Source organism: Gnatocerus cornutus, chromosome 9 (genome assembly GCF_029298725.1).
Source record: "Gnatocerus cornutus isolate USDA-ARS CGAHR chromosome 9, icGnaCorn1.1, whole genome shotgun sequence".
Taxonomy (NCBI): Eukaryota; Metazoa; Arthropoda; class Insecta; order Coleoptera; family Tenebrionidae; genus Gnatocerus; species Gnatocerus cornutus.
The window spans coordinates 13,793,358-13,820,130 of record NC_142241.1 but is presented as its reverse complement, the minus strand read 5'-3'; the positions used below and the strand labels follow the sequence as shown (position 1 = coordinate 13,820,130).

General features: G+C 38.6%; 2 protein-coding genes across 4 annotated transcripts in view; one reads left to right on the top strand and one right to left on the bottom strand.

The window, feature by feature from the left end:
• Nucleotides 1-180: 180 nt before the first annotated feature.
• On the bottom strand, nt 181-26,093 carry LOC148169006 (uncharacterized). 3 transcript variants are annotated; one of them, XM_088044623.1, is made up of 6 exons: nt 24,963-26,093; nt 10,636-13,001; nt 3,607-3,792; nt 3,096-3,249; nt 2,804-3,045; nt 181-459 (listed from the first exon to the last, which is right to left on the bottom strand). In XM_088044623.1, the coding sequence occupies exons 2-6, from the start codon at nt 12,996-12,998 to the stop codon at nt 213-215; spliced, it is 3,192 nt and encodes a 1,063-aa protein (XP_087900749.1). In that variant the 5' UTR covers nt 12,999-13,001; nt 24,963-26,093; the 3' UTR covers nt 181-212. The 3 variants fall into 3 exon arrangements, with proteins under 3 accessions (XP_087900749.1, XP_087900748.1, XP_087900747.1); XM_088044622.1 differs by lacking the exon at nt 24,963-26,093 and adding an exon at nt 18,462-18,549; XM_088044621.1 differs by lacking the exon at nt 24,963-26,093 and adding an exon at nt 13,253-13,331.
• The window catches only part of LOC148169005 (protein tiptop-like), a 58,927-nt gene continuing 54,524 nt past the window's right edge, over nt 22,371-26,773 (top strand). The window contains exon 1 of the mRNA XM_088044620.1: nt 22,371-22,878. Within this exon, the coding sequence (XP_087900746.1) occupies nt 22,839-22,878 (40 nt within the window). The 5' untranslated portion in view covers nt 22,371-22,838. The remainder of the gene's footprint in view (nt 22,879-26,773) is intronic.

Below are 26,773 nucleotides of genomic sequence, written 5' to 3'. Positions count from 1 at the left end.
AAAGAAGCAACGCGCAAGTAAAGACATAAATACACATAAAATTTAATTAATGAAAACTATGAGCGATGTTTAGTTGCTCGTAAAGTTGAAGCGTTATCTGCTCTCTCATTATTTCGCTTCCATATTTTGCACGAGCAAACTCATTTGCAAGCGAATATCTTCAACTATCAATTAACATAATACTTTTTCAACGTCTTTATTTACATTAGAACTTAGAAGTGGCCCTGGAAGAGGACATTATCGCTGTTGAAAGGAACTAAAGCACCTGATTCTTCGACATCGTAGCTGCCAACCACATTCCAGGATTCTGTTAAATTGTCGCCCACTGAGTCATTCTTGGACACTATGTACATGGGGAAGATTTCCTCGGCATTGGCTTCTTCGCTATACTTGGACGTGGACGCGCCCACCACCGGATCCTTCGCGCTCTGCTGGAGGATTATGATCTTCGGCGGGCTCCTGAAACAACGAAAGAAAATATTTACCTCATCAAACAATTTTTTCTTTTAGTTTTTCCCAGTTTATTCCACCAAATTCTGTTCTGATCTGATCTAGTTTCTTTTCCTTCGATTTTATCCACGAAACAAAAGCCGAAGCCGACTGCGATAATATTTTGAGGGAATAATAGCTATTTATATTACAAGTGAGAGAAATGGTACAATATGATAAGCGAGTGAGAATTATTTAGAATTTTGTTCAAGTATGATATACAACGTTTTATCTCTGACAGCTCTCGGTTAACAAAATGGGAAAAAGTTCACATTTTGAAGTTGATTGTCACCAAAATGTGTTATATAATGAGTATATTATGCATTATACAACTATGTCATAATATAGCTCTTCATAGAACTAAAATGTTCCTTTTTGGCCTCATGAATTGTAAACGTCAAATTAACATTCAATTGACATCTTCGGAAACACTAGATTTACAAGCGCCCTGGACGTTTACACACGCCGTGCTGTAAAAATTGCCCAAATCGTCTGCTCTTCACATGCGTTTATAAATTAAAATCACTTTACCATAATGAAGATTGATGACCAAAGTGGAATCTACCTAAATTATTATCTCAATTAAGACAATATTTCTATTTTTAAAGTAATATTAAAACGTTTTTTATACAGCGCCATCTTGTGTACTTTTTGTGCACCAACTACAAAATTGACAGAATTGACAGATGATGAAATTTACAAATGTCAGATGTGACAGTTCTCATAAATTTTGAAAAATCCAATTATTTAAATTAAAATTTTTCGGCCAAAAGTTTAATACAACTCTTGTGCGTTAACCATTTTACAGCGCTCAATCATTGAAGCACGACGGCGTAGCCGAAACTGATTTCGCGCTGTAAAATGTAAGTTACCACACGCGACTATAAATAACTATTTCAACAGGGTCGTAGAAAAAAATTGTTTTTCTCCAAACATCACAAAAAGTCACTATTTTTAAGTCGTTTTTAGACAGTAAAGTAGGCAATTTTGTTACAAGTAATGAAAAGCTCTCGTTGACATGGAAACACTTTTGCTGCCTAGGCAGAAAAAGTACTTTTTCGAATTTGCCGCTTTAATAGGTCCATTAGAGTACTCAATTTGGAGTCGTTTATAGGAAGAACTCAAAGTAGGAAATTTTGTTTTTTAAGAATTGACAGAACTAATTAGTCTGGCTGTCACCTGTTTCCTCTCAAGTTCTTGGTCAATTTGGATTTTACGATTCATGTTTAATAAATTGCTGCGTGAATAAAAAATGTATCAATATAATTGAATTGTCCTTTATATAATACTGGCTGTGAGGTTAGGTTACGTTATGTCAAAATTCAGTGACAGTGAAACTCAATAAATGTCAAATTTTAAATTAAATTTGAAAATCAAGTAGCAAGTCGTGGTTACAAAACCATTACAAATCGTGTAACACGAAAACTCTTAGAATTGGAAAATTTAGTTTTTTTATTAAAAAAGGGTGCAAATTCGAAAAAATAGTATAAAGGACTCGTTTTATAATGGCATTGGTGATCGCCTACGGCTCGTTTTGTACACCGGGAACTCGTGCACCAAATTGGCCATTATAAAACACATTCTTTAATATACTATTTTGTGACGGGTACTATTTGAGACTTACATTTTGCACTTGCACTTGCACGATCTTAACTTTGAAACTCTTTGAAACCAATGGTTTTTCACAGTAAATGTCATCAATGACAACTACATCCATAGCCATCCATGTTTATAATTCAATTTGCGTTCACTCATTGTCGGTCGTGGAACTGAATCTAACGTTTGGAGAAAAAGTAGTATTTGTTATTTGGCCGAAAAGTGGCTTTGCTGTCTCGCAATTTTGCATACGCTCGGCTACGCTACGCTTCGCCTTGCTACTGTAATTTAATTGCTCGACAAAAAGTACCACTTTTCTGCCGTATAACAAAATCTACTATTATTCACGTGTATCGTACTACTTTTTTTCCAATTTTGCAAAATTAAAAAGAAATCCAATTTTGGTTTTTTTGATAATAAATTGTAAACTGCAAACGTAGCTTTGTCCAAAACATCTTGTGAGATACTTTCTTACTAGTTATTTATCATTTCAAACACACGATCAGTCACAAAATCGGCAAATTGAGCAAGCAACAAAAATTTCATTTTTTTTATTCACATTTTATCAATAGCAATGTATATAAAATGTTGCTGTAACATTTTATTCGTAAGTATCATTTTAATAAAAAAATTTAAAAGGAATTGGAAGAAAATAATAATAAAGTAAAAAAAGTGAATCACTTGAAAAAGTCCATACTTATAATTACGGTCAACTTACTGAGTGTCCGCCTCTGCATCTTCGCCCAGCTCGGTGCAGTCCTCCTGCTCGTCGTAAATTCCTGCAATAAAAGTGGTGGCTTCCCTCCCCGTCTTGAAAATCTCGGGATGTTGATTAACCAAATGCCCCTTAAACTCCTTGGCAAAGTTACTTTGAAACGACGTATCCTGGCAAAACTTGCACTCATAAATACATTTCCCTGGATGCTTATTCGTCACCAGCACATGTTTGCGAAGATTTTCCTGCAACAACCCTCGTAAGTCCCTTTTTATCTCCTCTTCCGTCATGTTACCAAAGTATTGCATTTATATGCACAGTGTGGACAACTGTAAGGTTTCGATCCGGTGTGCAGCCGCGTATGTCTTTTCAAATGTGTAAGCGTCCTCGCCGTGAAGGCGCACTTGGTGCAAGAATACTTCTTGGAGCCATCGTGGACAGTTAGATGGCTGTAAAAAAGCGCTAGTTCGATCAATTAAGAACAGCAGTAGCGGTTCGCGTCGAGGATTTATAGCCAGCACGCATTTGGATCGAATACCGTCGAACTGAATAAATAAATTAAGCAAACACTTTGAACAGGCGGTCGGTGTGGTTATGCTCGCATTAATTGACATTTTGGTGAGTTCGAGCTGTAATTAATGCCCTTATCTAACCCGAAATCGAAGCTGGAACTCATTGCTAAACACTGCTTGTCGGTGCGAGCCATACTTTATTGGCTCAGGTATTTCGAATATATGGAACGTTAAGGCTAGCCCGGACGAATTTACCGTTCTGTCCCCGCATCGAAGTCTCTTTCCAGAAATTACCTTTTCAGTTGTTGCTTCGTTTTCCCTCTGTATTCACACAAGTCGCAGGCAAAGCTCCTGACATCGGAATGCGTCTTGAAATGCTGCTTCAATTCGGCCATGTTTCTCGCGGCGAAAATACACCCCAGTTTGGGGCACTTGCAGGTTTTGCCGGAATGAGTCGTCATATGTTGCTGGAGAACTTTCCTGCGAAGCAGAGAGGATCAATTCTGATTTATGGGCGCTAAAGTCACGTAATTGCAATGATCTCGAAGATAACATTTGCTAAGAGTAAATTATTTATTGCTGCGGTTTAATTATCATGTGCAATCACCTGTCTGCATTATATCGAGATTTATGAGAAACACATATAGGAATAGGATTGGTCCCGAGAGGCGCCCTTGTGGTACACACAGCCAGGAAGGTTCCTCAGTTTGAAAATTCCTTCGATTGAGATTTAAGACGGTGAGTCAGTAACCGCAAAGTTGGCATCTCTGCAGCATTCGGTAAATAACAAGGTGAATACGGCCTTGTTTATACCTCGGCTGGTGCATTTAGCTCGGCGTGCACATATATTGTCGCAGTGCGTATTTATAAACAGGTTCTTGAATACACTTAGCATCTCCCCGTCATAAGTCACTCATTATGGGCCGGTAATCTGGCTCGGTAGTGGGCCGGCTCCCATACTCTGTCACCTGACCACTCGCATATCTCATGTCGTTAATAACAAATTATTATATAAATAACCGACGCTGACTTTTGTTTAATAAGCCCCGTGGGTTTGTCACAAGACCCATGAATCAGAGTTGACCGCGCCATGGACGGCCATTACTGAAATGTCACCGCTACGTCGCTAATTGGTGTTATTAATTCTGTATTAAATATGTCGAGTATTTAACGGATACACGAATGGGAGAGGGATTAAGCTGAAATACTGAACGACTCGGGTTGTTTATAAACGGACGACAAAGAAGCACGATGGGAATGTCATAAAAAAGAACGCGCGGAAAAATTACCATAAAAATTTAGGTAACTGCAAGAAAAGGTGATATTTTCAGGACAACGCTATAGTTAAGGACGAATCCGGCTCGAAGGACCAAGATTTTAGATGTAATTATTTTTTCATCTTTCTTGAATTTGTATAATAAATCAGGGTGTGAACCCGATGGGTATCAAATCCCTTCCCATCAGAATATCTGGTCCTAATATCTACCTACCTATTCGAAATTAATAGAGTTTCGATTTGTAATAAAACGTTGCGTGGAGGGAGCGCAACAGAGACGGAGAATCCATGTTCTGGCGGTCATGGCAAGCTAGATTGATGAGAATGAAGTGAACAGTTGATTTCTACATAAATAACAGCAATACAATATCGCTTTGACAGATTTATACGCGGCAGAGATGCCGCCCCGTGTCCAGATTTTTGAGTAGAACGCCCATCAGCCGCCGTAAATTACGAATGAATCCGAGAGGAAATTACAGACAGATACCATTTGCCACATCTCCCAACGTTCTTTTGTCTTGATCGCGGGTATTTGTCAGGCGTATACTCCACTCTAAAAAATTTCGCGCACTCTTTGCGTCTATCAATCGATTTAGTTTGACGAAAGGGGCGGCGAATGTGGGGGGCCATTAGCGCTCGACCCATCCATGCATCACGGGGTGACGCCGCAAAAAGGAGACTTCAAATTTACGGCCGCCAGAGGCTTAAAAGTATGCAATAAATCCCGGGTCCCGGCTTAAAAATCCGACCAGAGCGAGATTGGCATGATTCGATATAGCGGCGGAACGGTGAGGGACTGTTTCTTTGCGCCGCCACCGAGACGTGATAAATAGTAATTAGTGGGAGGACGCCTCCGCGACGTGGACCTCACCCACACGAAACACCAGGAAGCGATAAAACGTAATTAACCGACGAGGGTATTTGTTAACACTTTCTTTTTCTTCAGATCGCATGATCGCCGAGCGCCAGATCTCAAACATAACTCAGGAATGCCTGTTTACACTAACGGCTACCATTTTTATTTATAATTTTCATTTCAATTACATAAAACTGGGGGTGTTAAGCAAAACGATACGCTTTAGTGCGTTTATATTTTTGACTTTTTAAATAGTATATTGAAGAGACCCATAAACCAAAAAACCCTCAATTGCTAGGATGTTATCTGTCCTGGGTAAAAACATTTATTTCGGTTCACATTTGAGGGTCCTTAGTTATATTTTTGGGGGCATTTGGTAAGGTTGCTGTAGACAATCTAAAAAGTCAAAACCATAAACGCACAAAAGCCCTAATTGTACTGTATTTTACCTTCCATCAGGAAAGTATAAAAGTACTATAGTTGTTTGTACAGCGAGGTGCGAAAATCTGTGTTTTCAGGGCTGAAAGAAGATATGGATATGTTGCCATTTTTGTAGCCCTAAAAACGCTTGTTTGGCCTTTTCAATTGTGAAGCCCACTTTTCCGTTCACACATCAATGCGGAAAAGCAGCCCCATGCGGTAAAAAGTCAGATTAGACTCCCCGCTCAGGAAAGCTACTTTTACCACAACAAAGATTATTTACAGAAGTTGTTTCGTCATTTAAGATGATTATTCCACCTTAAAAATTCATTTTAGATGGTTTATCGGCCAAAAAATAGCCAAATTTCGCACTGTAAGAATTTCTCTCCAGCAAATGCCGCCTTCGCCGTTCACTCGTGTAATTCTACTTACAGTTACTCGAATGTACACTTTTGGTCATTAAATTTTGGATAGATTCGCCATGAAAAAACAACTTTGAAGTTTTGAAACACAATCATAATGACATTAAAGTATGGTTCACATGAGTTTCTCTTGACATAAGTTAATTTTGACAACTTTGTGCGGATATATCAATATCTTCACTTGTGACTTTTACTTTCGTAAATAGACGTACGAAAACACAACTTTCAAAGGTATTTAACTATGTAGAACTGTCATAACGGGTCGTAGGTAAAATAGTGTACATAACTCGTCGAAAAGTGCCTTTCTTGCACTCGTGTAATATCTGCACTCGGCTGACGCCTCGTGCATCTACATTCACACTCGTGCGAAATTGGTCACTTTCCACACTTGTTATGTAAATATCTATTGCACATCTCTTGCGTATCGTGGATAAAGACTGACAAGTCAAAATAGTCTCAGTAACGACTTTTAAATTGCGTTTTCGAGATTTCTCTTGTCCTTAAAGAGAGCCACTTTTGATTGTAAGCATATTTGGATCTTTTGGTGTGATCCTGAAAATGTTGGCAACGAAATCCTAAGCTTCTCTTTTTAGCTTCTTTATTGCAAGTGCAGAAATTGCACTGTCGTGCACTTCTTGCACCTGCAGTTTTCCCCCGCTGTTGAATGTCCTCGTCTCCGGAAGACACTCAGCCGTTAATAGCTCGTCGGTTGTTTCTCTCCATTCCTCCGATTAAAATTAATTAAAGTCGAATCAAATTATGAGACATTTAGTCAGTCGGAAAAAGGCCGACGACTTGTTTATTTTACGATGATCGCTTGAACCGCCGATTAGTTAATCAGACTCTGACCAATAAATAATGTTAATGTAACGCCCACAAGCCGACGTTTTCGAAAATTACATTTGAAAGAAAAAAAAGCTCAAGGAGCGCCAAGATCGATACGAAAAGCGGTCATTTCCAAGTTTGACGTGGATGGAAGTTTCGTATGACATTTTCACTAATAGTTTCCTTCGACGATACAGCGAAACTTTGGCCATTCATTGCGAGTGCAATTATCATATATCTGGGCCGTATGACACCAGAAATGGTCCGATCATGCAAAGCAGACAGTGGCGTCATCATCCGACGGCTTAGCAAATCAGTCTGTTTGCTGTTTTCAGCGAATAAATCTTTTTTGGGATTTATGGACGGATGGAACGCTTCCTGAAATTGTTTTTGCATTTCAGACGCGAACACGAATATTGTTAATGGCCAGACATTAAGGGCACGCACGAGACGGGGCGCCGCTGCTTATTGATAATTACTGGGCGAGTTTATGATATGTACCATGATTTATGGACGAGGAAATTGGGAAAGTCCTACTTCAAGCAAAAAACCGCACGGAATCACAGAAAACGAGCGAGCGCAGCGAGCGATGAACCAGTGGCGGCGACACAGTACTGTTTTTAATTACTCCCATTTTCTCGCGTCTGCATTCTCCAGAAAATTGTCATTACCTCCCAGCCACTGCTTTAACAAGATTTTACAACCCTTCCGTAGTCGTCGCGGAATATAAGAGAGCCAATTAAAGAAAAAGCAATGTCTTCATACACATTATTAGCACATAATTTTTGAGCAGCAATCTAATTAAGGCTCTCGCGTTGTTGTCGGGGGGCGGCACCATCCCACTATCTCTTGCACCCCGAGGCAATGCAGTCACAGCACCCATAAACATCCCCAACCCTTCACCTATATTTCACGCACACCACAATTCTCTAATTACGGCACGTTTAGTACGAAATATGAGACATAAATAACTGGCGCAAATGCTCACTGTCCGATTTACACCGCTATTGTGTTCAGCAGCGTCTGTAGAGTCGGTGCCGTGGATTTTTATCGCAAACCGAATTTAGTTTAATAAAAATTCGAACTGGAACAAACAGATCCATATTTCGCCGGTTGGCAAAACTGGAGTTGCAAACTTTAACAACGAGTACCATGTCCGATCCTCCTTTTAAAAAATCACTCGTTATTACTGGGCGTAGCTCGCTGCGCTTGCTTCCAATTTCCGATGCAATGTGTTATGTGGAAGTCGTTGTCCCTCTGAATTTATTTTTATGAAAATTCGTGGAACAAACAGAATAATATTTCGCGCGCATTCGTTAAATTAGCGAAAAAACTAAAGTAGGAAAGTTTAACGGTTGTTTCCCAGACGCGAGTGGCGAACTCCACGCTGTGTCCATAAAAGTCTCTCTTCTTGGTTTTTACGTTCAAATTAAACCGAAAGTAAGATTAAAATTCAACTTGGAAGTTTATTTATTAGACGATATTTTGTCGAGGACCAATAAAACTGATGCGAACCCCCTGATTATTAATAAACTACTTATGCGCGATGGGAATGAGAGAGCGGCAAACATTGTCTTCGTACACAAGGATGAGTCACGGTAATAGCTTCTCTCCCCGAGTATCAAAATAATTACCAATAAATTAACGTCGATTTACAGACGCAGCTTTTTTGAGGCGTCTTAATCCAATCAAATTAAATGTTGAATTTATGTTTATACGGCGAAATTTTTACACTGCACCGAAATATGAATGCGATCATCGGAACTCTCTTCTTACGAATATAATTAACGCAAACGGCCGTTTATACCAATTAACCATATTTTTAACGGTGGCACCAAGTCGTCTGTGAAATTTGTTTCGTTGGCGTTTGTTTCGAGCAATTATTGGGGGCGGCTGCCACGCTTTCATTATCTTTTTTCCTAAATTTAATTAATTGAAACGGGACGGTCATTAGCTGAGTGTAATTTGCCAAATTCGACTTAATTGGGCCATGCCAAGGCAGGGTTGTCATATTTTTTTCCAAAACGAAAACATCAAATCAGAGAGCGAGCGCAGCGAGCTAAGCTCCTCCAGAAACCGTAGATGATATACAGAGTGATTCCGCTGCTTTTGTTGGGCTTGAACGAGGCTCGTCTTTATAAATTTTGTAATCAGAGTTCGCTGCGGACGCTTGTATCGAAATGGTAAATCTGAAGCTTGAGTAACCCTCTCATTTCTTTGTTTCTCGTTGTCTGCGTTACCTGTTCATGGGGCATCGCGTGTTCGGGTCACAAGACATACGTTGCCGTCATTAGAGGCCGTTATTAACGCCAAGATATTGATAAGTTTGTGAAGTTTTTTTCCAGTCCCTATAAATTACGTTTATTTCTTTAGTTTGACAACCAGTTAATCATTCTGTTTATGCGAGTGACTCGGGCTGCTCCGCTCCGGGATTCTGTAAATCATCTCTGATGCGATCTCAGCCGGAACTTGGCTCATAATTAATCGACGGAGTTTAATTGAGATTTTTCTTCGATCGTTTATTCGATAGCATAATTTATTGGTGTTTTTGTAAAGTTGCCCTATTCGCAATCGTACCGAGACGATTCGCAGAAAGGGGCGTACGTGGTGTATTATACAGGGCGGTCGCGCGGATCTATCATAGTGAATAGTAGTGGGCCGAGAACGGATCCCTGCGGCGCCCCGAAATGGCGTTGCAGCGCTAACTGAGATATTCGCGTAATGAGAAAGAAATATAATAACAGATATAAATACCTTTTAGATACTGTTTCATTAACAATAAATTTGTTGTGTGGTTATTACGGCAGGTAAGCGGTGAGCGAAGCGCGTTGTGTAGCTTTCGCAGATAAATAGTCGCGAGTTAAAAAGCTGCCATCCGAGTCGCCGTGTCTCTTTTCGCGGCGCGAGAATTAGCATGTGGGCGTCTCACTCGGATTAGACGACCTCGGAGCCGTCGTGCACTTGCTAACACAAATGACTTCCATAAAACATAATGTTTCATAAGACGGCGGAAGAGAACGTCGACTCCTGGTGACAACTCAACACTATTTTTAGGGCGACGCTGTTTAATGTGTTGTATGGGGTTGGGGCGCTCGCCGCACCATCCCCAGAAAGCAAAGTCTTTGTCATGTCCGCACCTGTGCAACGCCATTTCGCACGCATTAGCGACCGCGAGGACACCCCGTGACACCGCCATGATTTGCAGCCGGCCGTTTATAAGCTTCTCGTCGTAAAACAGCCCCCACGTCCTAGTTACCTTCGTCATCGACCAGAACGAGAGCATCAACCCTCCACACGTCTCCTGAGTAGACATTTGCCTAACGTATTATCTCATAATTCCCAGAGTTGTGTTTAAGTTGCGCGCCGCCGGACTTGCCCTTTGATATATAGGGGGAGCCACGGTCTAATGTGTACTTAAGTTATTTACTGGCAGATGGGGTGGTCCCGAAAAGCCGAGATTTATACATAGGAAAAGTTCGGAAATTGTTTCGCCATTAGGATGAAGAGTAAACAGGTCAACTCACTTTTTTGCGAAGTTGGCGCCGCACGTTGAACACAGAAAGGGACGACTACCAGGGTCTGGTTTCGGAGTCTTCTTCGTCTTCAGCTCGTGGTTCTTCACGTGAAGAGCCCAGTTATTCTTGCGGACAAAGCCTTTGTTGCAGATCGAACATACAAAAGGACGCTCCTTCGTATGCCACCTCAGATGCCCTTGCAAGGATGCTTTGACGAAGAACTTTTCGCAAAGTGGACACTTGTATTGAGCGACAGGCTTCTTCTGCGAGCCATGCACCAATAGAGGCTCAGTGTGCAAAACTTTATGAAAGAGCAACTCAGACGTAGAAGACGAAGAAAAAGGACACTTATCGCAGGAGTTGGCGGCATCGAAGCTCTCTTTGAATCTGCAAGACTTGGTCCTTAAATGCACCGACAGCTCCTGAGGAAACGTAAAAGAAGTTCCACAGTGTCCACATTTGTAGTAAAACTCAGGATGTTTGCTTTGAAGGTGCTCTTTGAGCCCTTGGAGACTCTGGAAGGTCTCAGGACAGTAATCACACTTCCGTTCTTGTTTTTTGGTCGCTTCTACTTTGTATCTATGATCGCTGCTGTTTCTGTGTACTCGTGCTTCCTCTTTAGTGGTGAAATTCTTGTCACAAATGGTACAAATGAAGACGCTATCGCCATGAACCGACATTCTGTGACGTTTTAAAGAGATGTTTGATCGGAAGACTTGGTTGCACTTTTCGCAGACTAAATTCGAGTTCGGGGGACAGTGTCCTTCGTTACGACAATGTTTTTTCAAGGCTATGTTCAAGAGGAACTGTTCTTCGCATTGTTGGCACTTCAACGGAGTGACTTTCTTGATTACAATGGGGACTGAACGATTGATGACGGACACCACGACCTCATGTTCTTCAGAAATTAAGTGTTGGTACATCGTGGTGCTGTTGGTATCCTTAAACTTACACAAGGAGCACCAGAAGTAGCCAGCATGCGACTCAGCACGCGATGAGTGGTATTCGGAGAGCCAATGCTCAAGAAAGTCTTTGTGGTGGTTGAAGTAAAACTTACACACTCCACATTGGAATGGACTTTGAAGGACAATCTCCTCGATGTGGTCAATGACCATCCTTTGGGCCACAACCGTTGAAATATCTCCCTTTCGGCAGTGGTAGTGTGAAATCAAGTGCTTGCCCATCAAGTTCTTGGTCACTCGAGAGTTGCATACTTCACATTTGACGTATATCTTTTTACGGTTGCGTTGTTTTATTTTGATTTTGGTGATTGCAGTAAAAGTCTCTTTCTTCTTGTGCCGCTTCTCAGGGACCATTCCCAGGTGATCATCGAACTCTTTGTCGTGTAAAGTTCTCTTGTAGTGGAGTTCAGACTTGAGGTGTCGTTCGTACACGACTTTGGAGGCTAAGCGGCGGTTGCAAGGGCGGCACCAGTATTGAACAGTTCCACTGGATTTTCGAAAGGGGGAGTCGTCTGTGATCTTCGACTTCTTCAAGTCGGTTGGTATCCATTTCCCTTTGGTGTACGTGGGGGTGGGTGCTTCCGGTTTCCACTTGCCCCCAGTACAGGAGATTTCTTCCTTCTTCTTCTTTCGGTCGTCTTTGGGTTCTTCATCTTGACGTGCTTTGGTTTGGCTCCATTTACTTCCAGTGAATGTTGGGGGTGGGAAATCGTAGGTTTCTTTAGGGGAAAGAGGGTAGGATGGTTTCCATTTGCCTTTAGTGTGGGAAGGGGGTGGTGATGTTCGTTTCCATTTCCCGCCAGTGTGGCTTGGGGGCGGCACGTTCCAATGCCACTGAATGGGAGACGATGGCTTCCATTTCCCTCCAGTGTGGTTTCTTGGAGGCGCATCGTGATCCTCGTCTGAGGTTTCGTCCTCGTATTCGTACTCTTCAGACTCGATGTCCGATTCTTCGTATACATTGATCTTAAGAGGGTCTTCTTTGCGTCTCTCGAGATTATCGACGGCTTTTATGAGTTTTGATTGGTTGTCGCCATGACCCAGTTTGAGTTGGTGACCCCCAATCCAAACATTTTTGCCGGATTTCGATTGAGGAATCTCTTGGTTGTCTTTTTGTGATTGGATAACCGCAGTAGTTTTGCTTCTTGTGCGGACGCCGCTGAAGTTCTTCCCCGAAGTTGAAGGAGTCAATTTTTTGGCACTACTTTGGAGTTCCAAAGAGGAGAAAAAATCATCAGCTTTGAGATTAAAAGAGTCATCCGGGAGGAGTTGGCTAGGAAGAGGAGACTTGGGAATGTCGACCGTCTTCGCGCAACCTTCCTTCCGATGAGCGACATAGTTATCCAACCCGATGATGGTAGCATGACACTTGAGACAGAAGTGGGTGTCGTCGTCGTAGTCGGCGATCATCCCCTGCAAAAATGCCACTGTTATGAAATAGTAATTATGTGCGGTGTCGGCGCTGAAGGGTTGGTTCGTTGCCGATCGATGTGGAAGCCGTTATTCGGACGACAGCCCCACTGCCTCCAGAGAGCCTCGTCACCGCCACATCAGCATTTGATTAAAAGGTTTGCACGGTGAGATCATCGACACACCTTCGTATAAGACGAATGTGATCGAGTTTCGTTCTTCGTGCACCGATTTGCATAAAATGTCAATCGTACTTGCAACATCGCAGAGCCAAAACTTGACGGCGACCGAGTAATAGCTTCAGTCTGAACTTGTTATGACGCTCTTCGTGATAGGAATGTCTCATAGCTGGGGATGAGGTCTTAAATGAATGCACAACTTGCATGGAAACGTAAAGTTCGGATTAATAATTGATTAACAGCAAAGAGGAGATACTAGAAACGGGTTTTTATTAAGCCTGGAGGGTGGAACGACAAGGAGAGGACACATATGCTGCCATGAATACCTGATCGTTCAATCAAGTTAAGGAAAAAACGACTGACAAAGGGACTTGAGGAATCGGCACGAGGGCGAGCCCTCGCTGGCACAGTTATTGACCCGCCTATGATTATTATTTAGGGCCATTATTACTGGATGTCATTACAGAACATGCTATTATGGATATTGATATATTTATGCAGCTTTTCGAGTTCTATACACTTCGAGCGCGGATAACTTGCACCGTTTATTTGAAATTGAAAAAATTGTGTAGATAACTCGTGCGAAATTTGGCACTGATTTGACGTGTAACCTGTGACGCCCACTCCAGCGTTGAAATTTGAAGATGTTTTCGCTGCAATATCTCATTAGAAGCAGCGGAAATGATGAAACCAAGAACTCGAAACAGTCGCAGTTAAGTTATGTACGTAGATTGATCACTCTGTATGGTATTTACATGTGCTAATTACAAGCTAAGCAATGCAAAAAGTGAAATATAGCCACGTTCAAAGCGACTGGTTGCTTTTAGCATGTGAGAACTCTTGTTTGCCGCATACCTAACAATTTGTATTCTTTATAACGAAGGTAATGCTTTATGTCGTATTTCTATCACTAATGTGTCTTCGTAAGATTTACGAACGACTAGAAAAGAAATCCTACCACGAATACTAATAACTATTATTAATAGTTCATTATTTAATTTGTTATGGCAAATTATTGCCCCGCATTAGAATAATTCCAATTAAACATTACCAACGTAATTAACGGCTCGACTTTGAAGAAAATTGTGATTTATTATCTAACAGATTAATGCACTCGTAACTTGAGCCGTAAATCAAAAGACGGTTTTATTTCGCTTACAAAATTATTCTTTTTCTATTTTATGGCCACGGAACATGTTTGACATCATCATTGTTTTCACTCGACAGTTTCCAGAATTTATTTTTCTAATAAATTTCCATCACGAGACTGGAATCTTTCATAATTATTGTAATTTGTTTTGATTTATTATTACCGGATTCCTTTTAATCCGTAATGATATCGAGCCTGTAAATGCTGTCATTCGACGAATCATTTTGTGGTTGGCATTGGATTAAAAATTCGAGCCGACAGATCAAAGTTCCAAAATGGGCACTAAAATTATGAAAGAAGCCCAGAACGAGGGAATCTCACCCCTCGTAAACCCAGTTAATTGAACCCAATCAAAACTTGCTCATCGCAAATAAACCACTTTTGCCGTCAACACAAGCAAAGTTGGTAAAAAGCATCAATTCCTGCATCCCTTTCCTTTGGAAATTCGCATCGGTGGCGGCGGCGGCGGCAGTGAATCCCGTGTAAGAGGAAGGCCGGCTAAAGTGTCGGCCTGGTAATAATAATGAGGTGATAAAGGGGGTGCGCGACTGATGTAATGGTAAAATCGTTACGGGGGGGCACGGGACGATCTTAAGCGGCACTTATCGGCGGCGGCGGGGGGAAACAAAACAGCGACAGACTGCTGCTGTGGCCGAACGGGGCCCATTAAGGTGCGTAATGGCCGGTTGGGTAAGACGGGGCGCGCAGAAATGCATCGATTAGACATAACGTCGCGAGACGAGTCTCTGTTCTGTGTACTGTATGTGGACGGATCAGGGGGCTCAGGGAAACTGGGAGGCTTTTTACAGGGGCGGACGCGATTTTACGACACCCTGTATATAGGATTTTCGGGGAGGTTATGGGTATAGGCTCGCTGCGCTCGCCTCGACACGAAAAATCTCTTTATCTTCAAGTTAAATTCCACCCTGCTGGGAAGAAAGTTTGTAGTTTGGTCCGGTTTGTTAGGAGTAATAAATCAATTGCGGATATGAGTGATGACAAACAAGCTAAAGTAATCCTCTAATTCGTTGGGAATGAGATGAGGTGATGTTTTTGTGCGGAACATTGCTGTCCGCAGGGATGATGGATCCATTACTTTAGGTCGTCAGAGTATCAGACCTGCAGACACTGCCCGCTAATTATTGTGAAGTTACCTCCTTCTAATTGAAGATGATTGAACGGAGGACTTCCCGCTTTCCTCTCAGAGATCCATCATTGTCTTCGGATCACCACCGCCCAGTACTGGACTTGATTTCGTCAGGGGGAGAAGACGTTTTTTAATTTAATTGATTTCATCACCGAGCTCCCCTTTTTGGCTGATTTTTAATGATCAGACAGTATTGTGGCCACAAACATCTCGTATAATGAAAAAATCCCGTGAATGAACGAAGGTATGTCGTGAGCGCAGCCTGCTCGGTTTTATCCATCGCCTCATCAGCAGAAGCAGCACGAAGAAGGGGAGAGGCGAGAGAGAGGATCAAAAGCCAGTGATGGCTGCCATGCCCCCCTCAGCGTTTGACAGATTTATTGCGAGTTTTGTGTAGTCTTAATATGACTTATGGACAGGAACCAAATATAATCCAACGCGTAATTTAGTCTCCGTCGACTGGTTTGGATTCAAACAGCTGCCTTCGAATGAAACCTTCACGGAAACTGAGGGATCAATAGATAAACTGAAAATCCACGTACTAAATGTCCCTTTTTTATTGATGTTTGCTTTTTACTTTCTCAAGTTTTTAGTCCTCTAATGAAAAATTATCACTTAGGGTCAGCGTGGAACCCACCACCGTTCTATCAAGTTTCAAGTCGGCACTGCACTGCAGGTTCGTTAATTTACCAGATTGATTTACGTCACCGCTTACATTCCTCACTCACCATAAAATCAAGATATATTACAAACCAGCCAGGATTATGGAAAATTTACTTCAGCCACGTACATAACTTTAAATTTTCAATTTAGTCAGAGATCACGTTATCGTAATAATCATAAGCTTGCTAAACAGGCACGAAACGGGGGATTTCATTCACCTCCAAACCCAATTTAGACCCATTTTTGATTTTTTAATCATTTGGCCGTTTAAAATCAAATCTCGGACTTAAAACTGATAAGAGTATCAAAACATTTTTGCATTTTTAATAAATTCTTGACCATTCAAAAGAACTTAAGCATCTGAGAGTCCAGTTTGACCCAATGATAAATTTTAATAAAAAAAAAGCCTTGCGATTTTGGTTCGCATTTTGGGTCCTTATTTGCATTCTTGCAGCCGTCGTCATCAGATCTGTTATTGTAATCTTTCCGTCCGGCGAAATTCTAAAAATCGACGGAAAAAAGGTGTACCCTCTCCTCTACCATATGGACCAGTTCTTGTTCGTGATTTACGGTGGACAGGCCTTTTGTGGCCGTCAAGTTCTTCACCGGGGACAGGTCTGGATTTAAGGTTTTATGTGATATTTATGCTAATTGGTAATTTAGTTGATATGTGATTTTGGAATGTTGTGTACGATTCGGGCCGTCTTTTTATTGTGGAGCTGGAAATAATGGGATTTATGAACCGATTTGATATATTTATTGAGGATTTGGATTTTATAATTTACTGTAATAGTTACCAACACAGTAAATTTCGAAGATTGATATTTATTGCCGCATTAATGTGATGGATGGAAATGACTAATTATTAAAGTGGTTCGTATCTGCATATTTTCGACTTTTAATGGACACATTAATTGACTCGTTTTTAACGTTTATTTCATTAAACTCCTACTTTCTTATTACACCCAATAAATTCTATTTCAATTATGTAAACTTAGCGCAATACGTAATTACAATGTATTTATTAAGTCGTTCCAACTCTAATGAGATTGTTATAATAAAAATGAAAATTAATGCAAAAATAACCTGTTCTAGTCAACAGACAACTTGTTGAAAGTTCGATATATTTAGTGCAAATTAGACGCCGATGTGTTGACTAAATTATCATTTCTTTGCCGCTTTAAACAGACGAATAAACAAAAAATCGCAGGAGGCCGCGGGAAAAGATGCCCCAAAATTTTCAAAAAACGCCTAATTTCTGTTGTCATTCAATTTTTTTTATAAAATTATTGTTAGAATACGGTAAAATTTTGATTCTAAGGAGGCCATGCATTTTGAACGTGTGTCAGCTTCCTGCTCGAAAACTGTCAAATTTCTCAAATATTTGGTCTACGACATTTTTTTTAAATAATCTAAGAATGAAAATCGACATTAAAAATTCTTCATCAAATAGAAAAAAAAAACGGGAAAACCTAAAAACTGTAAAAGTACAACTCAATTTTGACAACTGGCAACGTCTGAAAGTAGAAACATTTATTGTAAAACTTGATTGATTAGTTTAAATTACCAATCATAATTAACTATCATTTTAAATCACATTTTAAGTTTTTCATTAACTGGTTTAAAAAAGGTAAGTAGGTACGTTAATTAACATTTTTTGTCGCAATAATAAGCTCATGCCTACTCATTTAGATATCTTTAATTGATCGTTAATTTGTAGAATAATTTATTCATCGGGCGATTAACTTTTCCGTTTCCCCTAAAACTGTAAAAATTCCAAACCGCGGTAGTCCGTTTAAAAAAACAATTACATGATGCATTAAACTACACAAAACGATACAGATAAGCTCCACCCACACCATCAAGAAGGCTGGGTCTGTCACTTGACAGCTGCTGCCACCTAGTCGCAACATCTCAACTATCGAGCATTAATCTCCCACTGGGTGTCTCTCCCTCACAATAACACAAACCATGAATAAATTTAATTAAAAAAAAAACTACCAGTCAGACAAGCAATCAAATTAAATCAATCGAAACGAAATGCGAAATTTAATCACGAATTAATAATTTATCAAGTGGAAATGAACAAAAACATAGAATTGAAAAATCAGAAACTGTATCGGGCGATAAATTAATGCAAATCCGGAGTTTATTGCTATAAATCTTTACAGTTACAGCGTTAAATAAAAACTACAGCTAAGTGATGACAAGTTTGAGGTTAGAATGTAAAACTGAAGAAAAAAGCTCACGAAGAGCTTTATGAAGCGAAACATCGACACGACGTGGTGTGCCAGGTACTAAACTAAAGGTTTGTTCACACTCACCGTGTTTTTATTATAATTCAGACACGAAAACGTGATTTTATTATCAGAAAAGTGACGCCAGACTTTTCATCATCGAACTATACAGTGGTGCCACATAGTGGCACGCAACGGAGGTAACACTAGTAATCTAGGGATTTTTTTTCGGAATTAAATTAACTAAATGGGACTTGTTTCTCATTTATCAGAAACTATTTAAAAATTGTGTTCACACTGTTCCTGCTTTCATCGCTGTGTTTTTAGTGTTCCGCTTTAATTAATAAAGAGGTTAATATTCATATCAATGTCGGTCGGTGGTTTAAAAATTATGAACACGACGAGATGAGATAATAAATCATTGAATAGTTTTAAATATCAGGGTCGACGACTAGAGATAAATTAACGATTAAAATAAAGTGACGACGAACTGTGTCGAGAGCGGATTTTTCAATGTTACAAATTAATTCACTCATTCTCACCTCATTTTTGGCTACCATGTTAAATTACAGAGCTTCCTTTTGAATAAAAAAAATGTGAATAGATCTTAATTAAATTAAATCGCCTCTCTTCCAATATTTCAACATATGAGTTGTTTTGAATTTATTAAGGTCGCCCGTGGTAGGTATAAGTGCATTTGTAAACTGGTTGTTAATGTTATTCGAGTGATCAGAAATATTTCAAGTCAGTCAGTATTATTAAATTGTTAAACAAATGTGTTTGCGAAGCCGTTAAAATGGGAGTTGATGTAAAGCTGTCGTTGGTTTTAATATGGCGAGATCAGATCTGACTATTTACGTTGAGAATAATCTTAAATGGCCGCATTGCAACGATTAAATTTATTAAAACGTAATCAAATTTTACAGTTAGGATCGTTTAGGGCACTCGGGGATTTTAAGGCAGGTCTGGTTTGAAAATTATCTTCATTCATCACTTTTCATGTGTCTTTAAGACTGAAAAATCTGTCACTTATGGTAGGTAATTAATAAGTATTACATTTCCATTAAAAATCTTGATGAAACGTTCTACGAATGCTGGGAATGGTAATTTATTTATTTTTTTTAGATAAATTAATATAAAAAGGAAATTAGAAACCCAGTTCTATTTCTAATTAAAATAACTTGTCTAGTTTAGTTGAAACGTCCCAGTTTTTTCCAACGCAGATGTAGGTAATACTATATTGTACAACGAAGTATTCATTTCATGGGAAATGGACATTTCATGTGAGTTTTACATTATGCTTTTTCTACGGCTCTACCTAGATCTAAATTTGTCGTTTTAATTCCAATATTATAAATCGAAATTATGCACCTATTTTTTTGAACAAGAAAACACATCAAAAATTGTATTTACTTGCTGGTTGGACACTAATTTTTATTTTAATTTTGACGTGCTTAAATAAAAACGACATAGAATTGCAAAATTTTTTATAAGAGAACTTTTCTTAATATGATTTGTATCAGCTTTGTATTAAAATTTTCGCAAAATTTCCAGTTTAACAACGTCAAATTAGTCAAATTGCTTGACAGAAACAAAAGACTGTTTCTTCAATCATCTGACACATGACTTGAAATTTCTCAGCCAACTGAGGATGAGTTTTTTTTTTATCGCACGATACAGTGCGATCAATTGAATTATTTATCTAATTGGCTGCTTCTCTGTTAACGTATGTCTTGATATCTGTTTTCACCGTTTTTATGTCAAGTTTAGACACGTTCGCGAAGTACCAACAGACTAGATAAATAATTCAACTAATCACTCTGTATTAGGTATTAAGTGGGTAAATTTTCGAACCGTTCGTACAAGTTTTAATTATTTAAAATTTACGTAAATTTTTTTCTATAGATAGTCAATGACAATTAATTGTACTTAATGAATTTATCTATTAATTAAAGTGCTATAAATTAGAGGTGCTAATGTTGCGACTACAAATCAAACATAGCTAGTGTGCACAATTATTTGATTGAAATAGTTTAAGTCAATCTCGCATTTAGTTTGACGATTAAATAAAATCAGTACATTAAAACATCGTTTTTGTAATCTACAAAAATTTGCTTTTAATAAATAGTTACTCAAGTTATTAATAATTGCAGTGGCTGATGGTTTAAAACATGAGTTTACGAGTGTTTTGACAGCCACGAATCCCAGGAAGAGACTTTTTAAACGTGTACCTTACAATGTTTTATCTACGATTGTTTAATTTATAAAAAATGTTAATTAGAAATCATCTGTCATCAAGTTTAATGTTAAAATAAATAAAATTTGACAACTGATTTGTTGTATCTGACAAAAAGCAAAAAGTTTACAAGTTTGCTTTTGATAACAAATTAAATTATCTCTAAATTTAAACGCTTTTTGGATGCATGCCTGGTTCTGGATATGCGGAGTGTCCCAAAAATTGAGAATTTAGAACGTTACAGTGTACATTTATAAGAAAATCGTCTTTTTATAACCATAGGTACATTTGACAACGCTGAACATACTAAACTAAATTCAGATCTAATTATTTTCACTGGAAAACAAACGTCAAACGTAGAGCTTTGTTTGAACAAGACGATTGATAGTCGAGAGTTATTATAGATCAAGATTATAAGGAATTCCCACATATTACAACATTATTAGATAATGGGTGTTCAAATAAATTTCCCATCTAGTTATCCATGGAAAATTAACGTAATTGCTCAAAATTATTGCTGCCACTGTTACATTTGATTTTGATTGCTGATAGACTCACTGACAGCGTCTGAATTAAACTGCAACATTAAAAAGGGCGTAACAAAGTCATGGATTTCTAAAAAGAAAACTTATTTGAACACCCGATATGTTTTTGTGTTGTTAGAAACATTCAATTGAAATTTAATACGAATGGTATTTACATATTTCTTGGAGAATTTGTATCTACATAATTTGTTTCTCATTCTTTATTAATCATGTTTATGGTACCTACTTACACTACTGGATAGGTAGTTACCAAATTTTCGCTGATATACCGGGTGTTTGGTTAGTTTAGGAAGGAACATATTATCTCAAAATGTGTAAAATAAGATTCAGTTTTGAATTTAACACAAGTCCAAGTAGTCTCTCGATCAAATGAATGAAAGCAGTGGCGTCAATAAGAGCAGATAGTGGATACTGGAGATTAAAGAGAAAGTTTGACATGCATGTCAAAACATGACAAATTCCAAATTCGCATTGACTATTCCACCGACTGACTCTCTTTTCAACCATAATGACAATGTTTCTGCTAACTGAAAACCAATTTTTGAAAAAAATCCATTCACAAAACATGGCATTAAAAATGAAAGCTCAAATTGGACTAGAATTCTACTTTCTGCTAGAGAGCTTTAATCAGTACTCGATGTTTTTGACGTCCCAATTTTCCCTTAACTGTCACATTGTATTAATTGGTTTTAAAGTTTGACAATGGCACGAACCACCTACTCTGGCAATTTATCGTATTAAAAATGTATGTTATTATTAATATTTATCATTTATTTGGATGTATGGCAGCATTAGACTTGGCATGTTTCTATTATTTGAAAATCCAGCAATATTGCGGTTTTAAAATTGTACCAAACTTCAGAAAGCCTTCAGCCCTAAAGTGCAGAGTCCTGTTCCAAAATGCCCAATGCCCTTTTTTTTCGATTTTGGCAGAATTTAAAATTTTGGCACAGTTATGGTTGAAGTTCCGCACGTAGTGTATAGTGTCATGTTGGTTGTAAACAGCAACAGCAAACAACAGGTGAAGTCGGCAATAAAGCACGTTGCAAGTGTATCGACAGCTCGCAGCCTCCGTAGCGAGGCTAGGCCTCGACGAGAGGCCGAGATCATAAAGTAGGCGTCTCCCATTGAAGACCTCGCCCACCTGTCAAACTGACCATGAAGTTGCGCGTAGCGCCGACGCTCCAACTCTCGCAAACTAACAACAACGCTCCCGAAGAGGAGGCTGAGAGATGTGTTCGGGCCGGTGACGAGAGATGACATCCTGAAAAACAGACAGAGAGCGAGAAGAGCGACGCCGAGAGACGCCGGCGCTTACAACCTGACGAAACGTTGCGCCGATTGTCGTTTGTTCGGTCTACGGTAGTGGGGGCAAAACCGCGCTGTGCGTTGTCAGTCACTCAGTCAACGGAGGCCCTGCTTTCGAGAAGGACGCTCTTCACTTGTTCCGTGCGTTGACATTCGCGCCAACTGCGTGCTGTGACAATTGCTAGTGATCGGTGACGATAGTGCGATTGGCGACATGCGACTTCAAACGTATACGAAGTACCTGTGCTGTGTTGTGTATCGCTTTTGATTCTTGAGCGTTGGAGATCTCCCTCGTGCTGGATTTGCCGACAATGAACTAGTGGTTGTTACAACGTTGTCAACATTCTGCGACAATCGTCGAGACGAAAGGGCACAATGCCGAGACGCAAGCAGGATTGCCCGAAAAGGATGAAATGTAAGTTTTCCTGTGATACTTTGCGCACAAGCAGGACGCCAAACGTGCGGAACATGTGCTCGCAGGATAATAACAGTGACGACACGAAAAAACAATCAAGCAGGAAACTAATCCTGCCGAAAAAAACGAAACGTGCGCCTTCTGACGAAAACTATTGTCACCTCGTCCCACCATCAAAAGCACCGCCTACTTCACGTGGTGGCAAGATTCGTGTTTCAAGTGTCGACAGTTTCTGGAATTAAATAAAAAACTTTTTGACCGAAATCTGTCTTTGGAATGTGGGGACAGAAATTTCTGTCTCGACTTTGTTTTGTCATCAGAAAATTAGCCTCAAAAATCTGTCAAAACTGGTATTTTCGCTAACTTAGTATTTTTAGAACGGAATCCGAGTTGCATTTCTTTTTAAATGAGCTCAGGATGATCCAAGCGACAAATTTAAATTGCACCCTGTCATTTGACCGCATTCTGTCACTTTTAATCGTTTTGTCAGATTTTTAGTCATTCGGATTCAACGAACCTACATATTTTTTAACTTTCATTCCACTTTAATAAAATTGTATATTTGTCTTCTGAGCTTGTGTAATCAAAGCTGAAATAATGAAACACTCCTGAACTTTTGAAGTAAGATATGATCATGATATGACACTGTTGTGGGCTGAATTCATTCAAATTCCTAGTCGAATATTATGACTTTAAATTCGAAACTTGATGTTGATTAGTTTGATTTTTGATTCACTTGTCCACTTTTAAAATTCGAGCTGATTGGTCTATTTTGATCAACTGAAGTTGTGGTCACCTAAACAATCAAATTGCGATCTCAGCAGCTTTTATCTGACATTGCTAGAATGAATTTCAAATTAATTTTTGGATCGTGAAGTGAATGACCAATAAATCAAAAACCGTGTAAATTTTCTTTTTAATCTGCTTTTGTCAGTCCTGATCGAATGAGTCAGTGATAATCCCCACTGCCATTTTTAAGTGTGATGAATTTCTAATAATTAAAAGCGTCATTTAAATAGCTTTTTGATTTACTGATCATAAAATGATAATCACCATTTTGAATCCATTTCTTACTTTTTGATCAATAATTCATGACTTTACATGGAGTCAATTAAAAATCAAATGATGAATAATTGTGTGAGTTATAACTTCTGGAGCTTCTGATCAGTTTCCAGATGATTTTGACCACTCAATTTCTGATCAAAAATCCCAGATCTAGCAGCAACCAGTTTGCAAATCTCAAGTTTCTCTAATCGGATTACTGTTGTTGAACAACATAAAATCACGTTAAACTTTCCATGATCCATGTCGGACAATAAATTCCATCTTTAATCTGCAGAACCTCGAAAATATTTACCACGAAATTTGTTCTTCCAGAGTGCTCATGATCTTAAGATGGCCGCTCACCTGTGTCTAATAATCGCCATAATTCCGTGTAATTTCTGTTTGTGACACCTAAAACTGTTTATACGTCCGGTGGTCACAATCTCGCGAAAAATCTCTCCACGAAATGAAGCACTTACGATGATAATTACGAAACGAGTGTCAAAAAAGCAATAAATTCCCTAAAAAAATCGCGTCGGTACAAATTTGATTAAATCAAAAACTGAGGAGTCGTCATAAATTATCGTTAATTTTATTAAATTCATGTTGCGGCTTCCCCGCTGTCAAATATTGCGTGGTGCATTAAGACGGGAGATTTTCATGGCTGATGGAAAGTCGAAAATTCGAAGAAGTGGGCACGGGGAAAAACACTGCTGTTGTTTAGGAAATGCTTTTGATTTATTGTCATTTTTATAGCGCCAACGCTGGGACGTCTCTATTTTTACCATCATTTTCCACTGTTTTATTAATAATACCGAAAACATAATGGCACCAAACAACTGCCTGACGAAATTTATCGCATTTGGATTCATCGTCTCACGTCATTAAATCATTCTATTCCTAGAAATGTTGACTTGACAACATTTTTTTTCTCCAAGGCCGGCGTTCATCTCCCATTACTTAATTGGAACACAAGCCAATGCCCGATTTTCGAATTTCTAACAAGAAAATTACTCCTACTCAAGGAAAAATTAAATTACCTGGATTTATGATCGCTGGACGAAAAGACGAGTCGATTGGTTATTTTTTACTCCTACAAGGACTTCTGATGGGTTTATTTTACAAGCGTCAAATGTTTTAGTGATGTTAGATAACATGCTCGTAAATCACAGCTTTCAATTAAAATGGCGGTGGGATTATCTCCTGGAGGCACGAATTTGACTGTTGGATTTTCGGGCGTCACTAAACTTTAAGATTATATTGAAAAAAATACAATTTAAAGCTTTTTATAGTTAAGCACTAAATAAAATTCTGTTGGTGTGGTCGGTGTGTGCAACTCAAACTAACTTTGTACTGTTTTGTATGTGTTAACAGATGTTTCAACATTTAACATCATCAAATCAACAATTGCTTGATTCCTTGCCAAATAAAACTTCAGTCCAAAATTCCATCAGTTTTAGCCAACTATTTTAACTAGGTATATTAGATACTCACAAAATCTAGGATTGTGTCACACTTTTCACCTAATTGAAACTTGATTTTTTTTAATGATTTAACTTCTAGTTTTTTTCATCGCCGCAACCTGTACAAGGTGGCCCACCTAAGAATTTACAGTCCAATATGTTTGTCATTTATGAACGGATTTTAATGAAATTAAAAATCATGATAACTGATTGATTTGGCCTCAAAAAGATTAGTTTTATTTGTCTTAATTTTAATCTCTTAAAATAAATTCGTTGAAAATCAACCGTTTAGCAAGTCCAGTTTCTAAAAAAGAGGAAAAACTATGGTAACATTTTAAAAAGCTACAAAATCGAGTAGAATTTTGGACTTGCCTGACATTTGTTCCAATCTGTCGTTTTTGACATTTTTTGTTTGAAGTTATTATAGACTGATTTTGATTATTTTTAGTCCGCAGAGGCCGATTCCGGCTCAATTTCGGTTTGTTGTTTCGATATTTTGGAAATTATTGTTTAGAAATGTGTAGCAATGCAAAAAGCAGAGTCGTCAGCAGAGGTGCACAAAATCTCAACATTTTTATTTGTTATTTAAAAGATATCATTACTAAATTGTTTCAAGAAAATACTAATTTTCCTAGGATCCAGCGAATTTTTAGTAGATGGATGTAATTTTTTATACTTAACGTGATTGTAAACATTCTAAATAAATTTTCCCCTTAAAGCTGCCTAAAATTGCATTTTGCACGTTGAAATAGTTTAATTGATGTCAGTTTAAGTCTCAAATAATCAATAATCTTTGTTCTAAAGTTTATTAAAATTCGTTCACAAATAACAAAGATATTGGGCTTACAATTCTTCGGTGGGCCTTGTAAAAGAAAAACACCACAGCGCATCATCTTCTTTGTTGGAAGCAGTTTGAAAGTACATAATTTAAAAAGCACAACAAAAAATTATCAGGCTCCACGTATAGGAATGATTGTAAATTTGGTACAAGGACAATTCAGAGCAATTTTCGTTAGGTATAATAATGTTTATTGATATCTTTAAAATGCAAAGAAAAATTTAAAAAAGTGGTCATATTTAATCGCAGTAGGCTGAGTTTACTTATAATGAAGTTGATGGTATCAAAATTTAAATTTGAACTCCAAAATTGAGCTTGTATACTTAATAATTATGAAGTATTAATTAGATTATTTGCTCAATATTGTTTTCTATGATCGAGATCTATGTGTCTTCTATTTTTTATTAACAGTGTTGGCAGAACTACTTTTTTCCAAATTTTCCAGTTACTTCAGTTACTTTTGTAAATAAATCAATTTCGGCCTAAATTTGAAGAACAAAATTTTTAAGTCAGATTAAATTATACAACTTATTTATAATTGCTAGATTTA